Source organism: Mytilus californianus, unplaced genomic scaffold (assembly GCF_021869535.1).
Source record: "Mytilus californianus isolate M0D057914Y unplaced genomic scaffold, xbMytCali1.0.p SCAF_9, whole genome shotgun sequence".
In the NCBI taxonomy this organism is placed as follows: domain Eukaryota; kingdom Metazoa; phylum Mollusca; class Bivalvia; order Mytilida; family Mytilidae; genus Mytilus; species Mytilus californianus.
Window position 1 is genome coordinate 48,630,761 of NW_026262745.1, and position 25,167 is coordinate 48,655,927.

General features: G+C 30.7%; 1 protein-coding gene across 1 annotated transcript in view; it reads right to left on the minus strand.

Moving 5' to 3' along the window:
- LOC127715939 (collagen alpha-1(IV) chain-like) overlaps positions 1–21,265 on the minus strand; it is a 90,841-nt gene extending 69,576 nt beyond the window's left edge. The window contains exons 1-24 of the mRNA XM_052222046.1: positions 21,259–21,265; positions 14,943–14,978; positions 14,554–14,571; positions 14,157–14,183; positions 13,775–13,792; positions 13,377–13,403; positions 12,766–12,792; positions 12,368–12,394; positions 11,977–12,003; positions 10,182–10,199; positions 8,933–8,959; positions 8,137–8,163; positions 7,737–7,763; positions 7,340–7,366; positions 6,951–6,968; positions 5,707–5,733; positions 4,911–4,937; positions 4,511–4,537; positions 4,115–4,141; positions 3,717–3,743; positions 3,328–3,345; positions 2,083–2,109; positions 1,685–1,711; positions 1,289–1,315 (exon numbers count right to left, since the gene is read on the minus strand). Coding sequence (XP_052078006.1) covers positions 1,289–1,315; positions 1,685–1,711; positions 2,083–2,109; positions 3,328–3,345; positions 3,717–3,743; positions 4,115–4,141; positions 4,511–4,537; positions 4,911–4,937; positions 5,707–5,733; positions 6,951–6,968; positions 7,340–7,366; positions 7,737–7,763; positions 8,137–8,163; positions 8,933–8,959; positions 10,182–10,199; positions 11,977–12,003; positions 12,368–12,394; positions 12,766–12,792; positions 13,377–13,403; positions 13,775–13,792; positions 14,157–14,183; positions 14,554–14,571; positions 14,943–14,978; positions 21,259–21,265 — 592 coding nt within the window. The remainder of the gene's footprint in view (positions 1–1,288; positions 1,316–1,684; positions 1,712–2,082; positions 2,110–3,327; positions 3,346–3,716; positions 3,744–4,114; positions 4,142–4,510; positions 4,538–4,910; positions 4,938–5,706; positions 5,734–6,950; positions 6,969–7,339; positions 7,367–7,736; positions 7,764–8,136; positions 8,164–8,932; positions 8,960–10,181; positions 10,200–11,976; positions 12,004–12,367; positions 12,395–12,765; positions 12,793–13,376; positions 13,404–13,774; positions 13,793–14,156; positions 14,184–14,553; positions 14,572–14,942; positions 14,979–21,258) is intronic.
- Between the last annotated feature and the right edge of the window lie 3,902 nt (positions 21,266–25,167).

The following is a 25,167-nucleotide window of genomic DNA, read 5'->3' on the forward strand; positions in this document are numbered from 1 at the left end:
ACAATACTATAAAAATTAACTTTTTTAAAAATCTTGATTTTTTTCTTGCTATACTGGTTTGACAGATAACATAATCGTTTTTTCTTTCAATATTTCAGAAAAATATCTTCTATGGATTCATAATTGATTGTGGGGTTCCAACTTTGGTGGATTTTGGGGGTATACGTGAAGCACGAATTCTAATATTAAACGAAGTACACATCTTATTTAAACTTTTATGCAGACTTTGGCATAACCACAAAATCAAATATCTACGAAAACACAATTATTCCTCAACTGACAAAATTCGGTACCCACGAAAAATAAATGAATCCGTGGAAGGTGTTTACAAATTAAACAGACTAGCTTGAATCGTATTGTGGGAGTTAGATATAAATGATTTGCTTATAATGGTTAAAGATGTTTAAGTGAGTGAAACGTTCGATTGGAACTTTAACTATTACTTCCTCTTCAAATGATTTACATGTACCTTGTAATAAAGGGGATGAATTGCTACTAGAATGCAATTGATATATACGAATATTGATACATACCATACCCGCCCCTAGGTCCTGGTTGTCCTGGAAGAAAGAGATGATAGACTGCCATCAATTGATCAATATGAAAGACATGACCTTTTGTAGACTCTAGAAAATCTATTACTTAAAGTGGTTGGACTTTTGCCGTTATTTCTCATTTCTATTAACATGTTAGAACATATCTTTTAGACGCAAGCAAAATTGAACAGACTTACTTAAATATTACTTCCGTTGAAAGAAATTGAAATAAACCGTGTTCATTATAGCTCAACAGTTTTAAGACAAGTGGAATTTTTGATTGCAATTTACATGTTAATTAGCAGGGTAATAATATAAATTGTAATCAAAATAAAACTGTAATACACAAATGTTAATACAAACCATCCGATCCTGGAATTCCTGGAAGAAAGAGAAGATACATGTAGAATGAAATCTTTTTTTATTAATATCAAAGACATGTCTTTTTCTAGACTCTACCATATATATTATCTAAAGTGGTCTGACATTTTGCGTATTCCTCATTTCTCTTAATATGTTAGAATATATCATTTCGACACTTGCAAAATAAACAGACATACTTAAATGTTACTTTCGTTGCAAGGAATGGAAAACATCTTGTTAATTATGGCAAAAATATTTAAGGCGAGTAGAATATGTGATTGCAATTTTGATTGAAATTCCTATTTCAATTGATTTACATGTGACTTAGCAGGGTAATAATATGAATTGTAATAAAAATAAACCCGAAATACACAAATGTTGATACCTACCATCCGATCCTGGATTTCCTTGAGTTCCTGGAAGAAAGAGAATATACATGTAAAATGAAATCATTTCATTAATATCAAAGACATATCTATTTCTAGACTCTAGCATATCTATTATCTAAAGTGCTTTGACATTTGCCGTATTCCTCATTTCTCTTAATACGTTAGAATATATCATTTCGACACTTGCAAAATAAAGAGACATACTTAAATGTTACTTTCGTTGCAAGGAATGGAAAACATCTTGTTAATTATGGCAAAAATCTTTAAGGCGAGTAGAACATGTGATTGCAATTTTGATTGAAATTCCTATTTCAATTGATTTACATGTGACTTAGAAGGGTAATAATATGAATTGTAATAAAAATAAACCTGAAATACACAAATGTTGATACCTACCATCCGATCCTGGATTTCCTGGAGTTCCTGGAAGAAAGAGAATATACATGTAAAATGAAATCATTTAATTAATATCAAAGACATATGTATTTCTAGACTCTAGCATATCTATTATTTAAAGTGGTTTGACATTTGCCGTATTCCTCATTTCTCTAAATACGTTAGAATATACCATTTCGACACTTGCAAAACTAAACAGGCATACTTTAATGCTACTTTCATTGCAAGGAATGGAAAACACTTTGTTAATTATGGCGAAAAATGTTTAAGGCGAGTGGAACTTGTGCTTGCAATTATAATTGAAATTCCTATTTCAATTGATTTGCATGTGACTTAGCAGGGTAATAATATAAATTGTTATCAAAATGCAACTGAAATACACAAATGTTGATACATACCATCGGATCCTGGAGTTCCTTGAGTTCCTGGAAGAAAGAGAATAAACTTGTAAAATTAAATCATTTCATTAATATCAAAGACATATCTATTTCTAGACTCTAGCATATCTATTATCTATTTTTTTACATGTAAAACATATCTTTTTGACGACGCTTGTAAAATTGAACAAACATTGTTAAATGGTACTTCCGGTGCAAGAAATTGAAAAAAATACTGTAGATTATAGCAGGAAAATACAGATAAATTGTAACCAGAATGTAATTGATATACACGAATGTTGATACGTACCATCCATTCCGTTAGGTCCTGGAGGTCCTGCAAGTTAGGGAAGATGGAATATAATAAGTACAATACTATAAAAACAAACTTTTTTTAAAATCTTGATTTTTTTTCTTGTTATAGTGGTTTGACAGATAACATAATCGTTTTTTCTCTCAACAGTTCAGAAAAATATATTTTATTGATTCATAATTGATTGTGGGGTTTTAACTTTGGTGGATTTCGTGGGTATACGTGAAGCACGAATTCTAATATTAAACGAAATACACATCTTATTTAGACTTTTATGCAGACTTTGGCATAACCACAAAATCAAATATCTGCGAAAACACAATTATTCCTCAATTGACAAAATTCGGTACCCACGAAAAATAAATGAATCCGTGGAAGGTGTTTACAAATTAAACAGACTAGCTTGAATCGTATTGTGGGAGTTAGAAATAAATGATTTGCTTATAATGGTTAAAGATGTTTAAGTGAGTGAAACGTTCGATTGGAACTTTAACTATTACTTCCTCTTCAAATGATTAACATGTGCCTTGTAATAAAAAAGGATGAATTGCTACTAGAATGCAATTGATATATACGAATATTGATACATACCATACCCGCCCCTAGGTCCTGGTTGTCCTGGAAGAAAGAGATGATAGACTGCCATCAATTGATCAATATGAAAGACATGACCTTTTGTAGACTCTAGAAAATGTATTATTTAAAGTGGTTGGACTTTTGCCGTTATTTCTCATTTCTACTAACATGTTAGAACATATCTTTTAGACGCAAGCAAAATTGAACAGACTTACTTAAATATTCCGTTGAAAGAAATTGAAAAAAACCCTGTTCATTATAGCTCAATAGTTTTAAGACAAGTGGAATTTTTGATTGCAATTGACATGTGACTTAGCAGGGTAATAATATGAATTGTAATCAAAATGCAACTGAAATACACAAATGTTGATACATACCATCCGATCCTGGAGTTCCTGGAACAAAGAGAAGATACATGTAGAATGAAATCATTTAATTAATATCAAAGACATATCTATTTCTAGACTCTAGCATATCTATTATCTAAAGTGGTTTGACATTTGCCGTATTCTTCATTTCTCTTAATACATTAGAATATACCATTTCGACACTTGCAAAACTAAACAGGCATATTTTAATGCTACTTTTGTTGCAAGGAATGGAAAACACCTTGTTAATTATGGCGAAAAATGTTTAAGGCGAGTGGAACGTGTGATTGCAATTTTAATTCAAATTCCTATTTCAATTGATTTACATGCGACTTAGCAGGGTAATAATATAAATTGTCATCAAAATGCAACTGAAATACACAAATGTTGATACCTACCATCCGATCCTGGATTTCCTGGAGTTCCTGGAAGAAAGAGAATATACATGTAAAATGAAATCATTTCATTAATATCAAAGACATATCTATTTCTAGACTCTAGCATATCTATTATCTAAAGTGGTTTGACATTTGCCGTATTCCTCATTTCTCTTAATACGTTAGAATATACCATTTCGACACTTACAAAACTAAACCGGCATACATTAATGTTACTTTCGTTGCAAGGAATGGAAAACACCTTGTTAATTATGTCGAAAAATGTTTAAGGCGAGTGGAACGTGTGATTGCAATTTTAATTCAAATTCCTATTTCAATTGATTTACATGCGACTTAGCAGGGTAATAATATAAATTGTCATCAAAATGCAACTGAAATACACAAATGTTGATACCTACCATCCGATCCTGGATTTCCTTGAGTTCCTGGAAGAAAGAGAATATACATGTAAAATGAAATCATTTCATTAATATCAAAGACATATCTATTTCTAGACTCTAGCATATCTATTATCTAAAGTGCTTTGACATTTGCCGTATTCCTCATTTCTCTTAATACGTTAGAATATATCATTTCGACACTTGCAAAATAAAGAGACATACTTAAATGTTACTTTCGTTGCAAGGAATGGAAAACATCTTGTTAATTATGGCAAAAATCTTTAAGGCGAGTAGAACATGTGATTGCAATTTTGATTGAAATTCCTATTTCAATTGATTTACATGTGACTTAGAAGGGTAATAATATAAATTGTAATAAAAATTAAACTGAAATACACAAATGTCGATACCTACCATCCGATCCTTGATTTCCTGGAGTTCCTGGAAGAAAAAGAATATACATGTAAAATGAAATCATTTAATTAATATCAAAGACATATCTATTTCTAGTCGACTCTAGCATATCTATTATCTAAAGTGGTTTTACATTTGCCGTATTCCTCATTTCTCTTATTACGTTAGAATATATCATTTCGACACTTGCAAAATAAACAGACATACTTAAATGCTACTTTCGTTGCAAGGAATGGAAAACATCTTGTTAATTATGGCGAAAAATGTTTAAGGCGAGTGGAACATGTGATTGCAATTTTAATTGAAATTCCTATTTCAATTGATTAACATGTAAATTAGCAGGGTAATAATATAAATTGTCATCAAAATGCAACTGAAATAAATAAATGTTGATACATACCATCCGATCCTGGAGTTCCTGGAGTTCCTGGAAGAAAAAGAATATACATGAAAAATGAAATCATTTCATTAATATCAAAGACATATCTATTTCTAGACTCTTGCATATATATTATCTAAAGTGGTTTGACATTTGCCGTATTCCTCATTTCTCTTAATACGTTAGAATATACCATTTCGACACTTGCAAAACTAAACAGGCATACTTTAATGTTACTTTCGTTGCAAGGTAAGGAAAACACCTTGTTAATTATGGTGAAAATTTTTTAAGGCGAGTGGAACGTGTGATTGAAATTATAATTGAAATTCCTATTTCAATTGATTTACATGTGACTTAGCAGGGTATTATATTAATTGTAATAAAAAATAAAACTGAAATACACAAATGTTGATAACTACCATCCGATCCTGGATTTCCTGGAGTTCCTGGAAGAAAGGGAATATACATGTAAAATGAAATCATTTAATTAATATCAAAGACATATGTATTTGTAGACTCTAGCATATCTATTATTTAAAGTGGTTTCACATTTGCCATATTCCTCATTTCTCTTAATACGTTAGAATATACCATTTCGACACTTGCAAAACTAAACAGGCATACTTTAATGCTACTTTCATTGCAAGGAATGGAAAACACCATGTTAATTATGGCGGAAAATATTTAAGGCGAGTGGATTTTGTGCTTGCAATTATAATTGAAATTCCTATTTCAATTGATTTACATGTGACTTAGCAGGGTAATAATATGAATTGTAATCAAAATGCAACTGAAATACACAAATGTTGATACATACCATCCGATCCTGGAGTTCCTTGAGTTCCTGGAAGAAAGAGAATAAACTTGTAAAATTAAATCATTTCATTAATATCAAAGACATATCTATTTCTAGACTCTAGCATATCTATTATCTATTTTTTTACATGTAAAACATATCTTTTTGACGACGCTTGCAAAATTGAACAAACATTGTTAAATGGTACTTCCGGTGCAAGAAATTGAAAAAATACTGTAGATTATAGCAGGGAAATACAGATAAATTGTAACCAGAATGTAATTGATATACACGAATGTTGATACGTACCATCCGTTCCGTTAGGTCCTGGAGGTCCTGCAAGTTAGGGAAGATGGAATATAATAAGTACAATACTATAAAAACAAACTTTTTTTAAAATCTTGATTTTTTTTCTTGTTATAGTGGTTTGACAGATAACATAATCGTTTTTTCTCTCAACAGTTCAGAAAAATATATTTTATGGATTCATAATTGATTGTGGGTTTTTATCTTTGGTGGATTTCGTGGGTTTACGTGTAGCACGAATTTTAATATTAAACGAAATACACATCTTATTTAGACTTTTATGCAGACTTTGGCATAACCACAAAATCAAATATCTGCGAAAACACAATTATTCCTCAATTGACAAAATTCGGTACCCACGAAAAATAAATGAATCCGTGAAAGGTGTTTACAAATTAAACAGACTAGCTTGAATCGTATTGTGGGAGTTAGAAATAAATGATTTGCTTATAATGGTTAAAGATGTTTAAGTGAGTGAAACGTTCGATTGGAACTTTAACTATTACTTCCTCTTCAAATGATTAACATGTGCCTTGTAATAAAAAAGGATGAATTGCTACTAGAATGCAATTGATATATACGAATATTGATACATACCATACCCGCCCCTAGGTCCTGGTTGTCCTGGAAGAAAGAGATGATAGACTGCCATCAATTGATCAATATGAAAGACATGACCTTTTGTAGACTCTAGAAAATCTATTATTTAAAGTGGTTGGACTTTTGCCGTTATTTCTCATTTCTATTAACATGTTAGAACATATCTTTTAGACGCAAGCAAAATTGAACAGACTTACTTAAATATTCCGTTGAAAGAAATTGAAAAAAACCCTGTTCATTATAGCTCAATAGTTTTAAGACAAGTGGAATTTTTGATTGCAATTGACATGTGACTTAGCAGGGTAATAATATGAATTGTAATCAAAATGCAACTGAAATACACAAATGTTGATACATACCATCCGATCCTGGAGTTCCTGGAACAAAGAGAAGATACATGTAGAATGAAATCATTTAATTAATATCAAAGACATATCTATTTCTAGACTCTAGCATATCTATTATCTAAAGTGGTTTGACATTTGCCGTATTCTTCATTTCTCTTAATACATTAGAATATACCATTTCGACACTTGCAAAACTAAACAGGCATATTTTAATGCTACTTTTGTTGCAAGGAATGGAAAACACCTTGTTAATTATGTCGAAAAATGTTTGAGGCGAGTGGAACGTGTGATTGCAATTTTAATTGAAATTCCTATTTCAATTGATTTACATGTGACTTAGCAGGGTAATAATATGAATTGTAATAAACATGCAACTGAAATACACAAATGTTGATACCTACCATCCGATCCTGGATTTCCCGGAGTTCCTGGAAGAAAGAGAATATACATGTAAAATGAAATCATTTAATTAATATCAAAGACATATCTATTTCTAGACTCTAGCATATCTATTATCTAAAGTGGTTTGACATTTGCCGTATTCTTCATTTCTCCTAATACGTTAGAATATACCATTTCGACACTTGCAAAACTAAACAGGCATATTTTAATGCTACTTTTGTTGCAAGGAATGGAAAACACCTTGTTTATTATGGCAAAAAATGTTTAAGGCGAGTGGAACGTGTGATTGCAATTTTAATTGAAATTCCTATTAAATTGATTAACATGTAAATTAGCAGGGTAATAATATAAATTGTAATAAAAATTAAACTGAAATACACAAATGTCGATACCTACCATCCGATCCTTGATTTCCTGGAGTTCCTGGAAGAAAGAGAATATACATGTAAAATGAAATCATTTAATTAATATCAAAGACATATCTATTTCTAGTCGACTCTAGCATATCTATTATCTAAAGTGGTTTTACATTTGCCGTATTCCTCATTTCTCTTAATACGTTAGAATATATCATTTCGACACTTGCAAAATAAACAGACATACTTAAATGCTACTTTCGTTGCAAGGAATGGAAAACATCTTGTTAATTATGGCGAAAAATGTTTAAGGCGAGTGGAACATGTGATTGCAATTTTAATTGAAATTCCTATTTCAATTGATTAACATGTAAATTAGCAGGGTAATAATATAAATTGTCATCAAAATGCAACTGAAATAAATAAATGTTGATACATACCATCCGATCCTGGAGTTCCTGGAGTTCCTGGAAGAAAAAGAATATACATGAAAAATGAAATCATTTCATTAATATCAAAGACATATCTATTTCTAGACTCTTGCATATATATTATCTAAAGTGGTTTGACATTTGCCGTATTCCTCATTTCTCTTAATACGTTAGAATATACCATTTCGACACTTGCAAAACTAAACAGGCATACTTTAATGTTACTTTCGTTGCAAGGTAAGGAAAACACCTTGTTAATTATGGTGAAAATTTTTTAAGGCTAGTGGAACGTGTGATTGAAATTATAATTGAAATTCCTATTTCAATTGATTTACATGTGACTTAGCAGGGTAATATATTAATTGTAATAAAAAATAAAACTGAAATACACAAATGTTGATAACTACCATCCGATCCTGGATTTCCTGGAGTTCCTGGAAGAAAGGGAATATACATGTAAAATGAAATCATTTAATTAATATCAAAGACATATGTATTTGTAGACTCTAGCATATCTATTATTTAAAGTGGTTTCACATTTGCCATATTCCTCATTTCTCTTAATACGTTAGAATATACCATTTCGACACTTGCAAAACTAAACAGGCATACTTTAATGCTACTTTCATTGCAAGGAATGGAAAACACCATGTTAATTATGGCGGAAAATATTTAAGGCGAGTGGATTTTGTGCTTGCAATTATAATTGAAATTCCTATTTCAATTGATTTACATGTGACTTAGCAGGGTAATAATATGAATTGTAATCAAAATGCAACTGAAATACACAAATGTTGATACATACCATCCGATCCTGGAGTTCCTTGAGTTCCTGGAAGAAAGAGAATAAACTTGTAAAATTAAATCATTTCATTAATATCAAAGACATATCTATTTCTAGACTCTAGCATATCTATTATCTATTTTTTTACATGTAAAACATATCTTTTTGACGACGCTTGCAAAATTGAACAAACATTGTTAAATGGTACTTCCGGTGCAAGAAATTGAAAAAAATACTGTAGATTATAGCAGGGAAATACAGATAAATTGTAACCAGAATGTAATTGATATACACGAATGTTGATACGTACCATCCGTTCCGTTAGGTCCTGGAGGTCCTGCAAGTTAGGAAAGATGGAATATAATAAGTACAATACTATAAAAACAAACTTTTTTTAAAATCTTGATTTTTTTTCTTGTTATAGTGGTTTGACAGATAACATAATCGTTTTTTCTCTCAACAGTTCAGAAAAATATATTTTATGGATTCATAATTGATTGTGGGTTTTTATCTTTGGTGGATTTCGTGGGTATACGTGAAGCACGAATTCTAATATTAAACGAAATACACATCTTATTTAGACTTTTATGCAGACTTTGGCATAACCACAAAATCAAATATCTACGAAAACACAATTATTCCTCAATTGACAAAATTCGGTACCCACGAAAAATAAATAAATCCGTGGAAGGTGTTTACAAATTAAACAGACTAGCTTGAATCGTATTGTGGGAGTTAGAAATAAATGATTTGCTTATAATGGTTAAAGATGTTTAAGTGAGTGAAACGTTCGATTGGAACTTTAACTATTACTTCCTCTTCAAATGATTAACATGTGCCTTGTAATAAAAAAGTATGAATTGCTACTAGAATGCAATTGATATATACGAATATTGATACATACCATACCCGCCCCTAGGTCCTGGTTGTCCTGGAAGAAAGAGATGATAGACTGCCATCAATTGATCAATATGAAAGACATGACCTTTTGTAGACTCTAGAAAATCTATTACTTAAAGTGGTTGGACTTTTGCCGTTATTTCTCATTTCTATTAACATGTTAGAACATATCTTTTAGACGCAAGCAAAATTGAACAGACTTACTTAAATATTACTTCCGTTGAAAGAAATTGAAAAAAACCCTGTTCATTATAGCTCAACAGTTTTAAGACAAGTGGAATTTTTGATTGCAATTGACATGTGACTTAGCAGGGTAATAATATGAATTGTAATCAAAATGCAACTGAAATACACAAATGTTGATACATACCATCCGATCCTGGAGTTCCTGGAACAAAGAGAAGATACATGTAGAATGAAATCTTGTCATTAATATCAAAGACATATCTATTTCTAGACTCTACCATATCTATTATCTGAAGTGGTCTGACATTTGCCGTATTTCTCATTTCTCTTAATATGTTAAAACATATATGTAAGACGACGCTTGCAAAATTGAACAGACATGCTTAAATGTTATTTCCGTTAGCAGAAATTGAAAAGAAACCTGTTGATTATAGCTCAACAGTTTTCAGACGAGTGGAACGTTTGATTGCAATGTTAGTTGAAATTCATATTTCACATGATTTACATGTGATTTACATGTGACTTAGCAGGCAAATAAAAGATAAATTGTAATAAGAATACAATCGATATACACGAATGTTGATACGTACCATCCGCTCCCTTAGGCCCTGGTGGTCCTGCAAGTAAGAGAGGATCGAATATCACAAGTACAATACTATAAAAACAAACTTTTAAAAAATCTTGGATTTTTCTTGTTCTAGTTGTTTTACAGATATCATAATCGTTTTTTCTATCAACATTTTAGAAAAGTGTTTTTTTTGGATGCATAATTGATTGTGGGGTTCCAATTTTGGTGGATTTCGTAGGTAAACATGAAGCAAGTTTTTTAATGTTAAACGAAGTACACATTTTATTTAGGCTTGTATGCAGGCTTTGGCATAACCACAAAAACAAACATCTACGAAAATACAGTTATTCCTTAATCCACAAAAATTGGTACCCACGAAAAATAAATGAATCCATATTGGAAGGTGTTTGCAAATTCAACAGACTATCTTGAATCGTTAGATATAAATGATTTGCTTTTAATAGTTAAATACGTTTAAGTGAGTGAAACGTTTGATTGGAACTTTTAACTATTACTACTGCTTCAAATGATTTATATGTGCCTTGTAATAAAAAAGGATGAAATGTTACTAGAATGCAATTGATATATACGAATATTGATACATACCAGAAATGTTACTAGAATGCAATTGATATATACGAATATTGATACATACCATACCCGCCCCTAGGTCCTGGTTGTCCTGGAAGAAAGAGATGATAGACTGCCATCATTTAATCAATATAAAAAGACATGACCTTTTGTAGACTCTAGAAAATCTATTATTTAAAGTGGTTGGACATTTGCCGTTATTCCTCATTTCTCTTAACATGTTAGAACATATCTTGTAGACGCAAGCAAAATTGAACAGACTAACTTGAATATTACTTCAGTTGAAAGAAATTGAAAAAACCCTGTTCATTATAGCTCAACAGTTTTAAGACAAGTGGAATTTTTTATTGCAATTTACATGTTAATTAGCAGGGTAATAATATAAATTGTAATCAAAATAAAACTGTAATACACAAATGTTGATACAAACCATCCGATCCTGGAATTCCTGGAAGAAAGAGAAGATACATGTAGAATGAAATATTTTTTTATTAATATCAAAGACATGTCTTTTTCTAGACTCTACCATATATATTATCTAAAGTGGTCTGACATTTTGCGTATTCCTCATTTCTCTTAATATGTTAGAATATATCATTTCGACACTTGCAAAATAAACAGACATACTTAAATGTTACGTTCGTTGCAAGGAATGGAAAGCATCTTGTTAATTATGGCGAAAAATGTTTAAGGCGAGTGGAACATGTGATTGGAATTATAATTGAAATTCCTATTTCAATTGATTTACATGTGACTTAGCAGGGTAATAATATGAATTGTAATAAAAATAAAACTGAAATACACAAATATTGAAACCTACCATCCGATCCTGGATTTCCTGGAGTTCCTGGAAGAAAGAGAATATACATGTAAAATGAAATCATTTCATTAATATCAAAGACATATCTATTTCTAGACTCTAGCATATCTATTATCTAAAGTGCTTTGACATTTGCCGTATTCCTCATTTCTCTTAATACGTTAGAACATATCATTTCAACACTTGCAAAACAAAACAGACATACTTTATTGTTACTTTCGTTGCAAGGAATGGAAAACACCTTGTTAATTATGGCGAAAAATGTTTAAGGCGAGTGTGATTGCAATTTTAATTGAAATTCCTATTTCAATTGATTTACATGTGACTTAGCAGGGTAATACTATGAATAGTAATCAAAATGCAACTGAAATACAAAAATGTTGATACATACCATCCGATCCTGGAGTTCCTGGAGTTCCTGGAAGAAAGGGAATATACATGTAAAATGAAATCATTTAATTAATATCAAAGACATATGTATTTCTAGACTCTAGCATATCTATTATTTAAAGTGGTTTGACATTTGCCGTATTCCTCATTTCTCTTAATACGTTAGAATATACCATTTCGACACTTGCAAAACTAAACAGGCATACTTTAATGCTACTTTCATTGCAAGGAATGTAAAACACCTTGTTAATTATGGCGAAAAATGTTTAAGGCGAGTGGAACTTGTGCTTGCAATTATAATTGAAATTCCTATTTCAATTGATTTACATGTGACTTAGCAGGGTAATAATATAAATTGTAATCAAAATGCAACTGAAATACACAAATGTTGATACATACCATCCGATCCTGGAGTTCCTGGAGTTCCTGGAAGAAAGAGAATAAACTTGTAAAATTAAATCATTTCATTAATATCAAAGACATATCTATTTCTAGACTCTAGCATATCTATTATCTATTTTTTTACATGCTTTAAATGATTTATATGTGCCTTGTAATAAAAAAGTATGAAATGTTACTAGAATGCAATTGATATATACGAATACTGATACATACCATACCCGCCCCTAGGTCCTGGTTGTCCTGGAAGAAAGAGATGATAGACTGCCATCATTTGATTAATATAAAAGACATGACCTTTTGTACACTCTAACAAATCTATTATTTAAAGTGGTTTGACATTTTTCGTATTCCTCATTTCTCTTAATATGTTAGAACATATCTTTTAGACGCATGCAAAATTGAACAGACATACTTAAATGTTACTTCCGTTGAAAGAAATTGACAAAAAAAAGCTGTTGATTATAGCTCAAAATTTTTCAGACGAGTGGAACGTTTGATTGTAATTTTTAATAAACTTCCTATTTCACACGATTTACCTGTGAATTAGCAGGAAAATACGATAAATTGTAATAAGAATGCAACTGAAATACACAAATGTTGATACATACCATCCGATCCTGGATTTCCTGAAGTTCCTGGAAGAAAGAGAATATACATGTAAAATTAAATCATTTCATTAATATCAAAGACATATCTATTTCTAGACTCTAGCATATCTATTATCTAAAATGGTCTGACATTTGCCGTTATCCTCAATTCTCTTATAATGTTAGAACATATCATTTCGACACTTGCAAAACAAAACAGACATATTCTTATGTTACTTTCGTTGCAAGGAATGGAAAACACCTTGTTAATTATGGCAAAAAATGTTTAAGGCGAGTGGAACGTGTGATTGCAATTTTAATTAAAATTCCTATTTCAATTGATTTACATGTGACTTAGGAAGGTAATAATATAAATTTTAATTAAAACAAAACTGAAATACACAAATGTTGATATATACCATCCGATCCTGGAGTTCCTGGAAGAAAGAGAAGACACATGTGAAATGAAATCTTGTCATTAATATCAAAGACATGTCTATTTCTAGACTCTACCATATCTATTATCTAAAGTGGTCTGACATTTGCCGTATTCCTCATTTCTCTTAATATGTTAGAACATATCATTTCAACACTTGCAAAACAAAACAGACATACTTTATTGTTACTTTCGTTGCAAGGAATGGAAAACACCTTGTTAATTATGGCAAAAAATGTTTAAGGCGAGTGTGATTGCAATTTTAATTGAAATTCCTATTTCAATTGATTTACATGTGACTTAGCAGGGTAATCATATGAAAAGTAATCAAAATGCAACTGAAATACAAAAATGTTGAAACATACCATCCGATCCTGGAGTTCCTGGAGTTCCTGGAAGAAAGAGAATATACATGTAAAATCAAATCATTTCATTAATATCAAAGACATATCTATTTCTAGACTCTACCATATCTATTATCTAAAGTGGTTTGACAATTGCCGTATTCCTCATTCTCTTTATATAGTAGATCATATCATTTCAACACTTGCAAAACTAAACAGACATATTTTAATGTTACTTTCGTTGCAAGGAATGGAAAACATCTTGTTAATTATGGCGAAAAATGTTTAAAGCGAGTGGAACGTGTGATTGCAATTTTAATTAAAATTCCTATTTCAATTGATTTACATGTGACTTAGCAGGGTAATAGTATGAATTGTAATCAAAATGCAACTGAAATACACAAATGTTAATACATACCATCCGATCCTGGAGTTCCTGGAAGAAAGAAAAGATACATCTAGAATGAAAACTTGTCATTAATATCAAAGACATGTCTATTTCTAGACTCTATCATATCTATTATCTAAAGTGATCTGACATTTGCCGTATTCCTCATTTATCTTAATATGTTAGAACATATCATTTCGACACTTGCAAAACAAAACAGGCATACTTTAATGTTGCTTCCGTTGCAAGGAATAGAAAACACCTTGTTTATTATGGCTAAAAATGATTAAGGCGAGTGGAACGTGTGATTGCAATTTTAATTGAAATTCCTATTTCAATTGATTTACATGTGACTTAGCAGGGTAATAAGATAAATTGTAATCAAAATGCAACTGAAATACACAAATATTGATACATACCATCCGATCCTGGAGTTCCTAGAGTTCCTGGAGTTCCTGGAAGAAAGAGAATATACATGTAGAATTAAATCATTTCATTAATATCAAAGACATATAAATTTTTAGACTCTAGCTCTAGCATATCTATTATCTAAAGTAGTTTGATATTTGCCGTATTCCTCATTTCTCTTAATATGTTAAAACATGTATGTTAGACGACGCTTGCAAAATTGAACAGACATGTTTAAATGTTATTTCCGTTAAGAGAAATTGAAAAGAAACCTGTTGATTATAGCTCAAGAGTTTTCAGACGAGTGGAACGTTTGAATGAAATGTAAATTGAAATTCTTATTTCACATGATTTACATGTGATTTACATGTGACTTAGCAGGGAAATAAAGATAAATTGCAATGAGAATGCAATTGATATACACGAATTTTGATACGTACCATCCGCTCCGTTAGGTCCTGGTGGTCCTGCAAGTAAGAGAAAATCGAATGTCACAAGTACAATACTATAAAAACAAACTTTTAAAAAATCTTGGATTTTTCCTGTTATAGTGGTTTGACAGATATCATAATCGTTTTTTCTATGAACATTTTAGAACAATTTCTGTTTTGATTTCAGAATTGATTGTGTATTTCCAATTTTGGTGGATGTCGTAGGTATACGTGAAGCAAGTTTTTTAATGTTAAACGAAGTACACATTTCATTTAGGCTTGTATGCAGACTTTGGCATAACCACAAAAACAAATATCTACGAAATAACAGTTATTCCTTAAGCCACAAAAATTGGTACCCAAGAAAAATAAATGAATCCATAGTGGAAGGTGTTTGCAAATGCAACAGACTAGCTTGAATCGTAAGAAACAATTGATTTGCTTATAATGGTTAAATATGTTTAGGTGAGTGAAACGTTTGATTGGAACTTTTAACTATTACTTCCTCTTCAAATGATTTATATGTGCCTTGTACTAAAAAAGAATAAATTGTTACTAGAATGCAATTGATATATACGAATATTGATACATACCATACCCGCCCGTAGGTCCTGGTTGTCCTGGAAGAAAGAGATGATAGACTGTCATCATTTGATTAATATAAATAAAAAGATCTTTTGAAGGCTCTATCAAATCTATTATTTAAAGTGGTTTGACATCTGAATCAACAGTGGAAGGTGTTTGCAAATTCCACAGACTAGCTTGAATCGTATTGTAGGAGTTAGAAATAAATGATTTGCTTATAATGGTTGAATCGTATTGTAAGAGTTAGAAAAAAATGATTTGCCTATAATGGGTAAATATATTTAATTGAGTGAAACGTTTGATTGGAACTTTTAACTATTACTTTCTCTTCAAATGATTTATATGTGCATGGTAATAAAAAAAGTATGAATTGTTACTTATACGAATATTGATTCATACCATACCCGCCCCTAGGTCCTGGTTGTCCTGGAAGAAAGGGATAATAAACTGTCATTATTTTATTAATAGGAAAGACATGACCTTTTGTAGACTCTAGCAAATTTATTATTTAAAATAGCGTATTCATCAGTTCTCTGAATATGTTAGAAAATATCTTTTAAACGCATGGAAAATTGAACAGAAATACTTAAATGTTACTTCCGTTGAAAGAAATTGACAAATATCTTGTTGATTACAGCTCAACAGTTTTAAGACGAGTGGTACGTTTGTTTGGAATTTTTAATTGAAATTCCTATTTCACATGATTTACATGTCACTTAGCAGGGAAATAAAGATAAATTGTAATCAGAATGTAATTGATATACACCAATGTTGATACGTACCATCCGCTCCCTTAGGTCCTGGTGGTCCTGCAAATTAGAGAAGATCGAAATTCATAAGTTCAATACTATAAAAGCAAACTTTTCAAAAATCTTGGCTTTTTTCTTGTTATAGTGGGTTGAAAGGTATCATAATCGTATTTTTCTCTTAACATTTAAGAAAAACATCTTCTATGGATTCATAATTGATTGTGGGGTTCCAATTTTGGTGGATGTCGTGGGTATACGTGAAGCACGAATTTTAATGTTTAAGGAAGTACATATTCTATTATGGATTGTATGTAGTCTTTGGCATAACAAAAACAAATATCTCCGAAAATACAATTACTCCTCAATCCACTAAAATTGGTTCCCAAGAAAAATAAATGAAACCACAGTGAATGGTGTTTGCGAATTCAACAGACTAGTTTGAATCGTATAGTAGGAGTTAGAAATAAATGATTTGCTTATAATGGTTAAATATGTTTAAGTGAATGAAAAGTTTGATTGGAACTTTTAACTATTACTTCCTCTTCAAATGATTTTTATGTGCCTTGCAATAAAAAAAGGATGAATTGTTACTTATACGAATATTTATACCTACCATACCCGCCCCTAGGTCCTGGTTGTCCTGGAAGAAAGAGATAATAAACTGTCATCATTGGATTAATATGGAACACATGACCTTTTGTAGGCTCCGGCAAATCTATTATTTAAAGTGGTTTGACATTTGAATCCACAGTGGAAGGTGTTTGCAGATTAAACAGACTAGCTTGAATCGTATGTTAGAGGAGTTAGAAATAAATGATTTGCTTATAATGGTTAAATATGTTTAAGTGATTGAAACGTTTGATTGAAACATTTAACTATTACTTCCTCTTCAAATGATTTATATGTGCCTTGTAATTAAAAAAAAAATGAATTGTTACTTATACGAATGTTGATATATACCATACCGTCCCTTAGGTCCTGGTTGTCCTAGAGGAAAGCGAGAATAAACTGTCATCATTTGAATAATAGGAAAGACATGACCTCATGTAGACTATAGCAAATCTATTATTTAAAATGGTTTGACATTTGCCGTATTCCTCATTTCTCTAAATATATTATAACATATCTTTTAGACGCATGCAAAATTGAACAAACATACTTAAATTTTACTTCCGTTGAAAGAAATTGACAAAAATCTTGTTGGTTATAGCTCAACATATTTAAGACGAGTGGAACGTTTGATTGCCTTTTTAATTGAAATTCCTATTTCACATGATTTACATGTCACTTAGCAGGGAAATAAAGATAATTTGTAATCAGAATGCAATTAATATACACCAATGTTGATACGTACCAACCGCTCCCTTAAGTCCTGGTGGTCCTGCAAGTTAGAGAAGATCGAAATTCATAAGTAAAATACTATAAAAACAAACTTTAAAAAAATTCTTGAATATTATCTTGTTATAATGGTTTGAGTGATATCATAATCGTTTTTTTCTTTCAACATTTAAGAAAAATATCTTATAAGGATTCTTTATTGATTGTAGGGTTCCAATTTTGTTGGACTTCGTGGGTATACGTGTAGAACGAATTTTGATGTTAAACGAAGTACACATTTTATTAAGGCTTATATATAACCACAAAAAAAATATCTACAAAAATACAATTATTCCTCAATCCGCAAAAACTGGTACCCAAATAAATGAATCCACACTGGAAGGTGTTTGCAAATTCAACAGACTAGCTTGAATCGTATTGTAGGAGTTAGAAATAAATGATTAGTTTATAATGGTTGAATCATATTGTTGGAGTCAGAAATAAATGTTTTACTAATAATGGTTAAATATGTTTAAGTGAAAGAAACGTTTGATTGGAATTTTTAACTATTACTTCCTCTTCAAATGATTTATATGTGCTTTGTAATATAAAACAAATGAATTGCTACTAGAATACAATTGATATATATGAATATTCATACATACCATATCCGCCCTTAGGTCCTGGTTGTCCTGGAAGAAAGAGATAATAGACTGTCATCATTTGATTAATATGAAACACATGACCTTTTGTAGACTCTAGCAAATTTACTATTTAAAGTGGTTTGACATTTGAATCAACAGTGGAAGGTGTTTGCAAATTCAATAGCCTAGCTTGAATCGTATTGTAGAAGTTAGAAATAAATGATTTGCTTATAATGGTTGAATCGTATTGTAGGAGTTAGAAATAAATGATTTGCTTATAATGGTTAAATATGTGTAAGTGAGTGAAACGTTTAATTGGAACTTTTAACTTCCTTTTGGAATGATTTATATGTGCTTTGTAATAAAAAGGATGTATTGTTACCAGAACGCAATTGATATATACGAATATTGATTTGATTTTGGTGTTTTAACGCCACTTGGTATCAGAATGCAATTGATATACACCAATGTTGATACGTACCATCCGCTCCCTTAGGTCCTGGTGGTCCTGTAAGTTAGAGAAGATCGAACGTCAAAAGTACACTACTATAAAACAAACTTTTAAAAAATCTTGGATTTTTTCTTGTAATTGTGGTTTGAAAGATATCATAATCGTTTTTTCTCTCAACATTTAACAAAAATATCTTCTATGGATTCATAATTGATTGTGGGGTTCCAATCTTGGTGGATTTCGTGGGTATACGTGAAGCACGAATTTTAATGTTAAACGAAGTACATATCTTTTTTAGGCTTGTATGCAGACCTTGGCAAAACCACAAAAACAACTATCTACGAAAATACAATTATTCCTCAATCCACAAAAACTGGTATTCAGGAAATTTAAATGAATCCACAGCGGAAGGTATTTGTAAATTCAATAGACTAGCTTAAATATGATTGTAGGAATTGAAAATGAATGATTTGCTAACAATGGTTCAAATATGTTGAAGTGAGTGGAACCTTTGATTGTAACGTTTACTAACATTTCCTTTTGAAATGAATTGTTACTGGAATTCAATTGATATAAACAAATACTGATACATACCATACCTGCCCCTAGGTCCGGGTTGTCCTGAAAGAAAGAGATGATAGACTTCCGTCATTTTATTAATATCAAAGACATATCTATTTCTAAACTAAACTCTAGCATATCTATTATCTAAAGTAGTTTGACATGTGCTGTGACATCTTGTTTTCTCTCAATATGTTATAACATATCTATTCGACGCCAGCAAAATTGAAGAGACATACGTTAGTGTTACTTCCGTTGCAAGGAAATGAAAAAAAAAACTGTAGATTATAGCTAAACAGTTTTCAGGCGAGTGGAAAGTTTCATTGCAATCTTAATTGAAATTCATATTTCTCCTTATCTATATGTGACTTTGCAAGGAAATAAGATAATTTGTAATCCAAATGCAATTAATATACACGAATGTTTGATACGTACCATCTACTCCGTTAGGTCCTGGTGGTCCTGAAAGTTAGAAAAGATCGAATATTATAAGTACTATACTATAAAACAATCTTTTCAACAATCTAAAACTTTTTCTTGTTTGACTGGTATCATAATCGTTTTCTCTCTCAACATTTAGAATAAGATGAATTGTTACTAGAATGCAATTGATACATACGAATATTGATACATACCATACCTGCCCCTTGGTCCTGGTTGTCCTGGAAGAAAGAGATGATAGACTGACATCATTTGATTAATATGAAAGACACGGCCTTGTGTAGACTCTAGCCATTCTATTAATTAAAGCGGTTCGACATTTTCCCTATTTCTTATTTCTTTCAATATGTTAGAACATATCTCTTCGACGATTACGAAATTGAATAGAAATTTAAATGTTACCTTCGCTGCAAGGAATTGAAATCTTCTATTTCACAAGATTTGCATGTAACTTAGCAAGAAAATAAGATTACTTGTAATCATAATGCAACTGATATACACAAATGTTGATATATAACATCAACTCCTTCATGTCATGGTGGTCCTAAAAGGTAGAGAAGATACAATGCCATCATTATAATGCTTTTAAAAGAAATGTAATGTTTAAGAACTAACAGTGGTATTACATTGTATTAGTTTTTATCCATGTAGTGCCAATAAATATTTTCCCCGCTTACCTCTACTTTTGTTTTATAATTTTATTACATATAGTTTAAAAAGCCATTTTTTTAAATCTTATAAAATCCTTGTTATTTTTTCATAGTTTTTGAAAGAAAAAAAGGTGCCAATGTTAAATGTAAGAAAAATGTAGAGAGAATAATTTTCTGCCAATTTTTCAAATGCTTATATCTCGAAAACAAGTACACGAACCTTTCATTTTTTTCTGCATTTTTAGTTCTGTTATTTATTTACTATCAATTTATAACGGTCTTTTTAAAAGCTTGTTATTTTGAAACAGATTAGCGAACATCATAAAACGTGCATTTTGCAAGTAAATAAAATACTGTGCAAACATAGTGCAATTGACGTACAAATTTGATTGGATTTTTAACTGAAACTTCAATTTCAAATTGGTATGTGTGCCGTATAAGCAAATACGATGAATTGTAACTAGAATGCAAATGATATACACGCATGTTGAAACATACCATCCATTCCTTTAAGTCCTCTTTGTCCTGAAAGAAAGAGTAGATAGAATGCCATCAATTTATTACTATCAAAACATGGTTCCAGCAAATCTACTAATTAAAGCGGTTTGACATTTGCCGCATTCTTCTTTTCTCTCAATGCGTTAGAACATATCTTTTCGAATAAATTTCGAATACTTTAGTAAAATAGTGTGATGAAGGATAACCTGATTTAACGAAAAGATACAACTGCATGTATTCATCAGTATATAATATAGATAAAATAGAATGTATCAATATGACTTTAGAGTTTATCAAATGTCTTATTCAGATCTGTTGTCTCCAGATGCATTATGATCTATCAGATCTAACAAATTGTACTGTATTTCCAGCTTTTGAAACAAACGACGTTCAATGCTTGTCAATAATTAAAGACCTTTTGTAAAAAAAATAGATAAAAAAATAAAAAAATAGTCCTAAGTTGAGTTCTGTACTACAATACAGTAATAAGGTCATTTGTAATAAAACTCATGAACGCATAATTTTCAATAAGAGTTGGAATTTTAAACCTTTTATTTGTCATAATGTAATGATATAATAATTTAAAAAGTCTACAAAATCCGTTGAATAATAACCAATGTATTTCAATTTTGTTCAGTATAATAAGAACATTGAATACAGTTTTGATTCAACGGTGATCTGTTTTACGAAAATTTGCATACCGGTTTTTTTCCCCTAATAAATACATATAGGTTATACAAAATATACGTGCATGTGCTTCTTTTAGAAGATAAACAGGGTCAAATTTTAAACATTGATTCAAAATTTCGGTTTTTTTGGATATTTCTATTCTTTGGACAGACACATATAACTTGTTGTTTCAAAAGATAAACACAAGTGGATTTTGTCAAAGCATTTGGAATATCTTTATTATAAGTATGATCTAAATTTGCGTAACAATTTTATCGAATTTCATGATTTAAAAAAAAAATGTTATGTTTGCTGTAAACAATTAATCTTCATTCATAGTCAAGCCAAATGTCATTTTAGAAAAGAATGGTCCATGTACTTGTTTTCAAGCTAAAGATTAAAATCAGTCAAAAATGAATCTTTTCCAAAAATGTTACAGTTTGACGTCGCGAAAAAAACACATTTTACATTAGCGACACAATTCTCTCTCCTGTCACTATTGTATGTCCTGAATACAGAACGGACCGGAAAATATGTTGATCTTCGGTTATCGTACAAGAGGGAAATAAACAACAAATTGCCATGTGAATATTTGTAATTTTCTCTAGAAAAACAGAACGACAATAAGTCTGGTATACAATAAAAAACACGTGTTCTGTTTCTCAGAAGTCTCTTTTAATATAATGTAATATACAGTGGATCTAGTGAAAGGCAAACCATTTCCCTTGATAATGAACTGTTCTTTATAGTATAAACGGATGTCACCCTTGATAACTGTTTCTTTCTTGTATCATTGCTCTCATCTACGACAATTACCTTTGCTTTTTAGTATCATTGATATCAAATTAGGAAATAACGTTTGTTTGGTTTAATAATTTAAGACAACTGCCTTTTCATACTGGTATCATTGAGATCAGCTAAATAAATACCTTTGCTTTCTTTTTTCATTGATTTTATCTCTGAAAATTACCTTTGAAGTCTTATATCATTGATCGCCACAAAGAATATTTCCTCTGCTCTCTTGAATCATTGATCTCACCTAAGAAAATTTTCTTATTTTTCATGTATCATTAATATCATCTCGGGAAATTACCTAGTTTGCTTTCTCATGTTTCTTGAACTATTAATTTCAGAAAGACAATTACTTTTGCCTTCTCTCATCTAAGAAAATGACATTTGCTTCCTTGCATCAATGATTCTATCTCAGAAAATGACCTTTGCTTCCTTGAATTATTGATCGCCGCAAAGAAAATTATCTCTGCTTACTTGTATCATTGATCGCCGCATAGAAAATTATCTTTACTTCCTTGTATTATTATAATAATCTGATCTCTGAAAATTACCTATCTTGAATCATTGATCGCAGCAAAGTCAATTTCTTTAGCTTTCCTGAACCATTGATCTTATCCCAGAACATTACCTTAAGTTTGCTTACTTATATCTTTCTTCTCACCTAGGAAATGTGCCTTATATTTTTCATGTAGCATTGATTTACCTCACTCATCTCTGAAAATTACCTTTCGTTCATTGTATTATTGAATTCATCTCGGAAAATAACCTTTCGTTCATTGTATTATTGAATTCATCTCGGAAAATTACCTTTTCTTTCTTTAATCATTGATCTCAGCAAAGAAGGTAACCTTTGTTTTATTGTACATGTATCAATGAAATCATCTGGTGAAAAAACAATTTTCGCTATCTTATATCATTCATCTGATCTCCAAAAATAGACTTTGCTTTCTTAAATCATTGATCTTTGCAAAGAATACTGCATTTGCTTTCTCTCATTTGAAGAAAAATAATGTTTGCTTTTGTGTATAATTGATCTCATCTAAGATAATACCCTTGCTTTCTTGGTTTTCTTGAATCATTGAATCTTGTTTAAGAACATTTTATGTGTAATAATGTAGTATTCCCTTACAGGATTTGATGCACTTATTTCAAAGACGGAAAAAAGCTGATAATGCACAAAAAAAAAAACAAAAAAAAACCATACACATGTCTGGTAAACTGTTGGTTTGTTTCTTTTGAGAACTGTGTTTCGGATTTCAATTTTTGATTGCCTGGTATCAAATATGATTTGGATCTACATGCTATTATTTAAGTCAGTACTATTTTCATACAGTGCTCATTTGTCTTTTCAAATTATTTTACTGCTTGATATTCTGTGGAACTATAGCATAACAGACAGAAAATTCAATTCAAGTCAATTTACATGTAATGATGAAAGTATTAGTGTTTCGCCTTCTAATCTCTACTATCTACCCTAAATAAGTAATTCCCCTTAAGTTACTATGCTTTTCTTAATTAAAAAGGTGTTTAAACTATGCGTTTAAAACTAATTATTAAGTACTTGTTACCATATGTTTGTATCTAACACAAATATATTTGATAAAAAATAACCATATAATACCAATCCAGATAGCCAACTTTTACAGACATTCTAATAAGTGATTATGAAAAAGTGCACATGTTTCACACGTACAATGACGGCAATAATTAAGTCGTCACACCACCGAGAGTCTTATTTTTTAGTCCACCAGAAAAAATCATCTCACAATCACACATTGGCATCCCGTAAACAAAAACGTATATTTTACCAATTTATCTTCCTTTCAATGGTTGGTTAGGTTCCTGCTATAACATAGTTTTCTAACCGTCATTAAAGACCATTCCATGAAGTGAGACATGTGCTGCTACCAGAGCAAACATTTTATTTACTTACGATATTTGGCGTAACTGTAACGTTGTTTTTCAGAATCTGAATTCGTCTGTTTTGTTTCCGGTTCCATTGGTCTGTAACTTATGTTTTTCACTGGAGCTGGAAAGGTCTGTTTTCTTTTTGGCTTCCTTGATCTATAACTAGTGCGTTTCGAAGAATCTCGAAACGCCTGTTTTAAATCTTGTTTCTTTAGTCTATAACGTGTTGGCTTTGATTGAGTTCGATAAGAGGTATGCGCTGATATGAAAATAAGAAACATTATAAATAGCATGTAGATATTAATAACTATTGTAAGTTAACCATTTTATAAAAAAAAAACCACAGCTCAACTATTAGTTATATCAATATAACTCAGATGCCAAAAAAACAGAAAGTGTATTGGCCGCTTGCATATTTTCGTTTTATGTATTGTATTATACATTTTCGCTAAATTTCAAATTTGATAAAACTGAAACATTTGTAGTGAATTGAATACATACCTATAGTTGAGGAGGTATATCAATAAATGAAATTAGCGA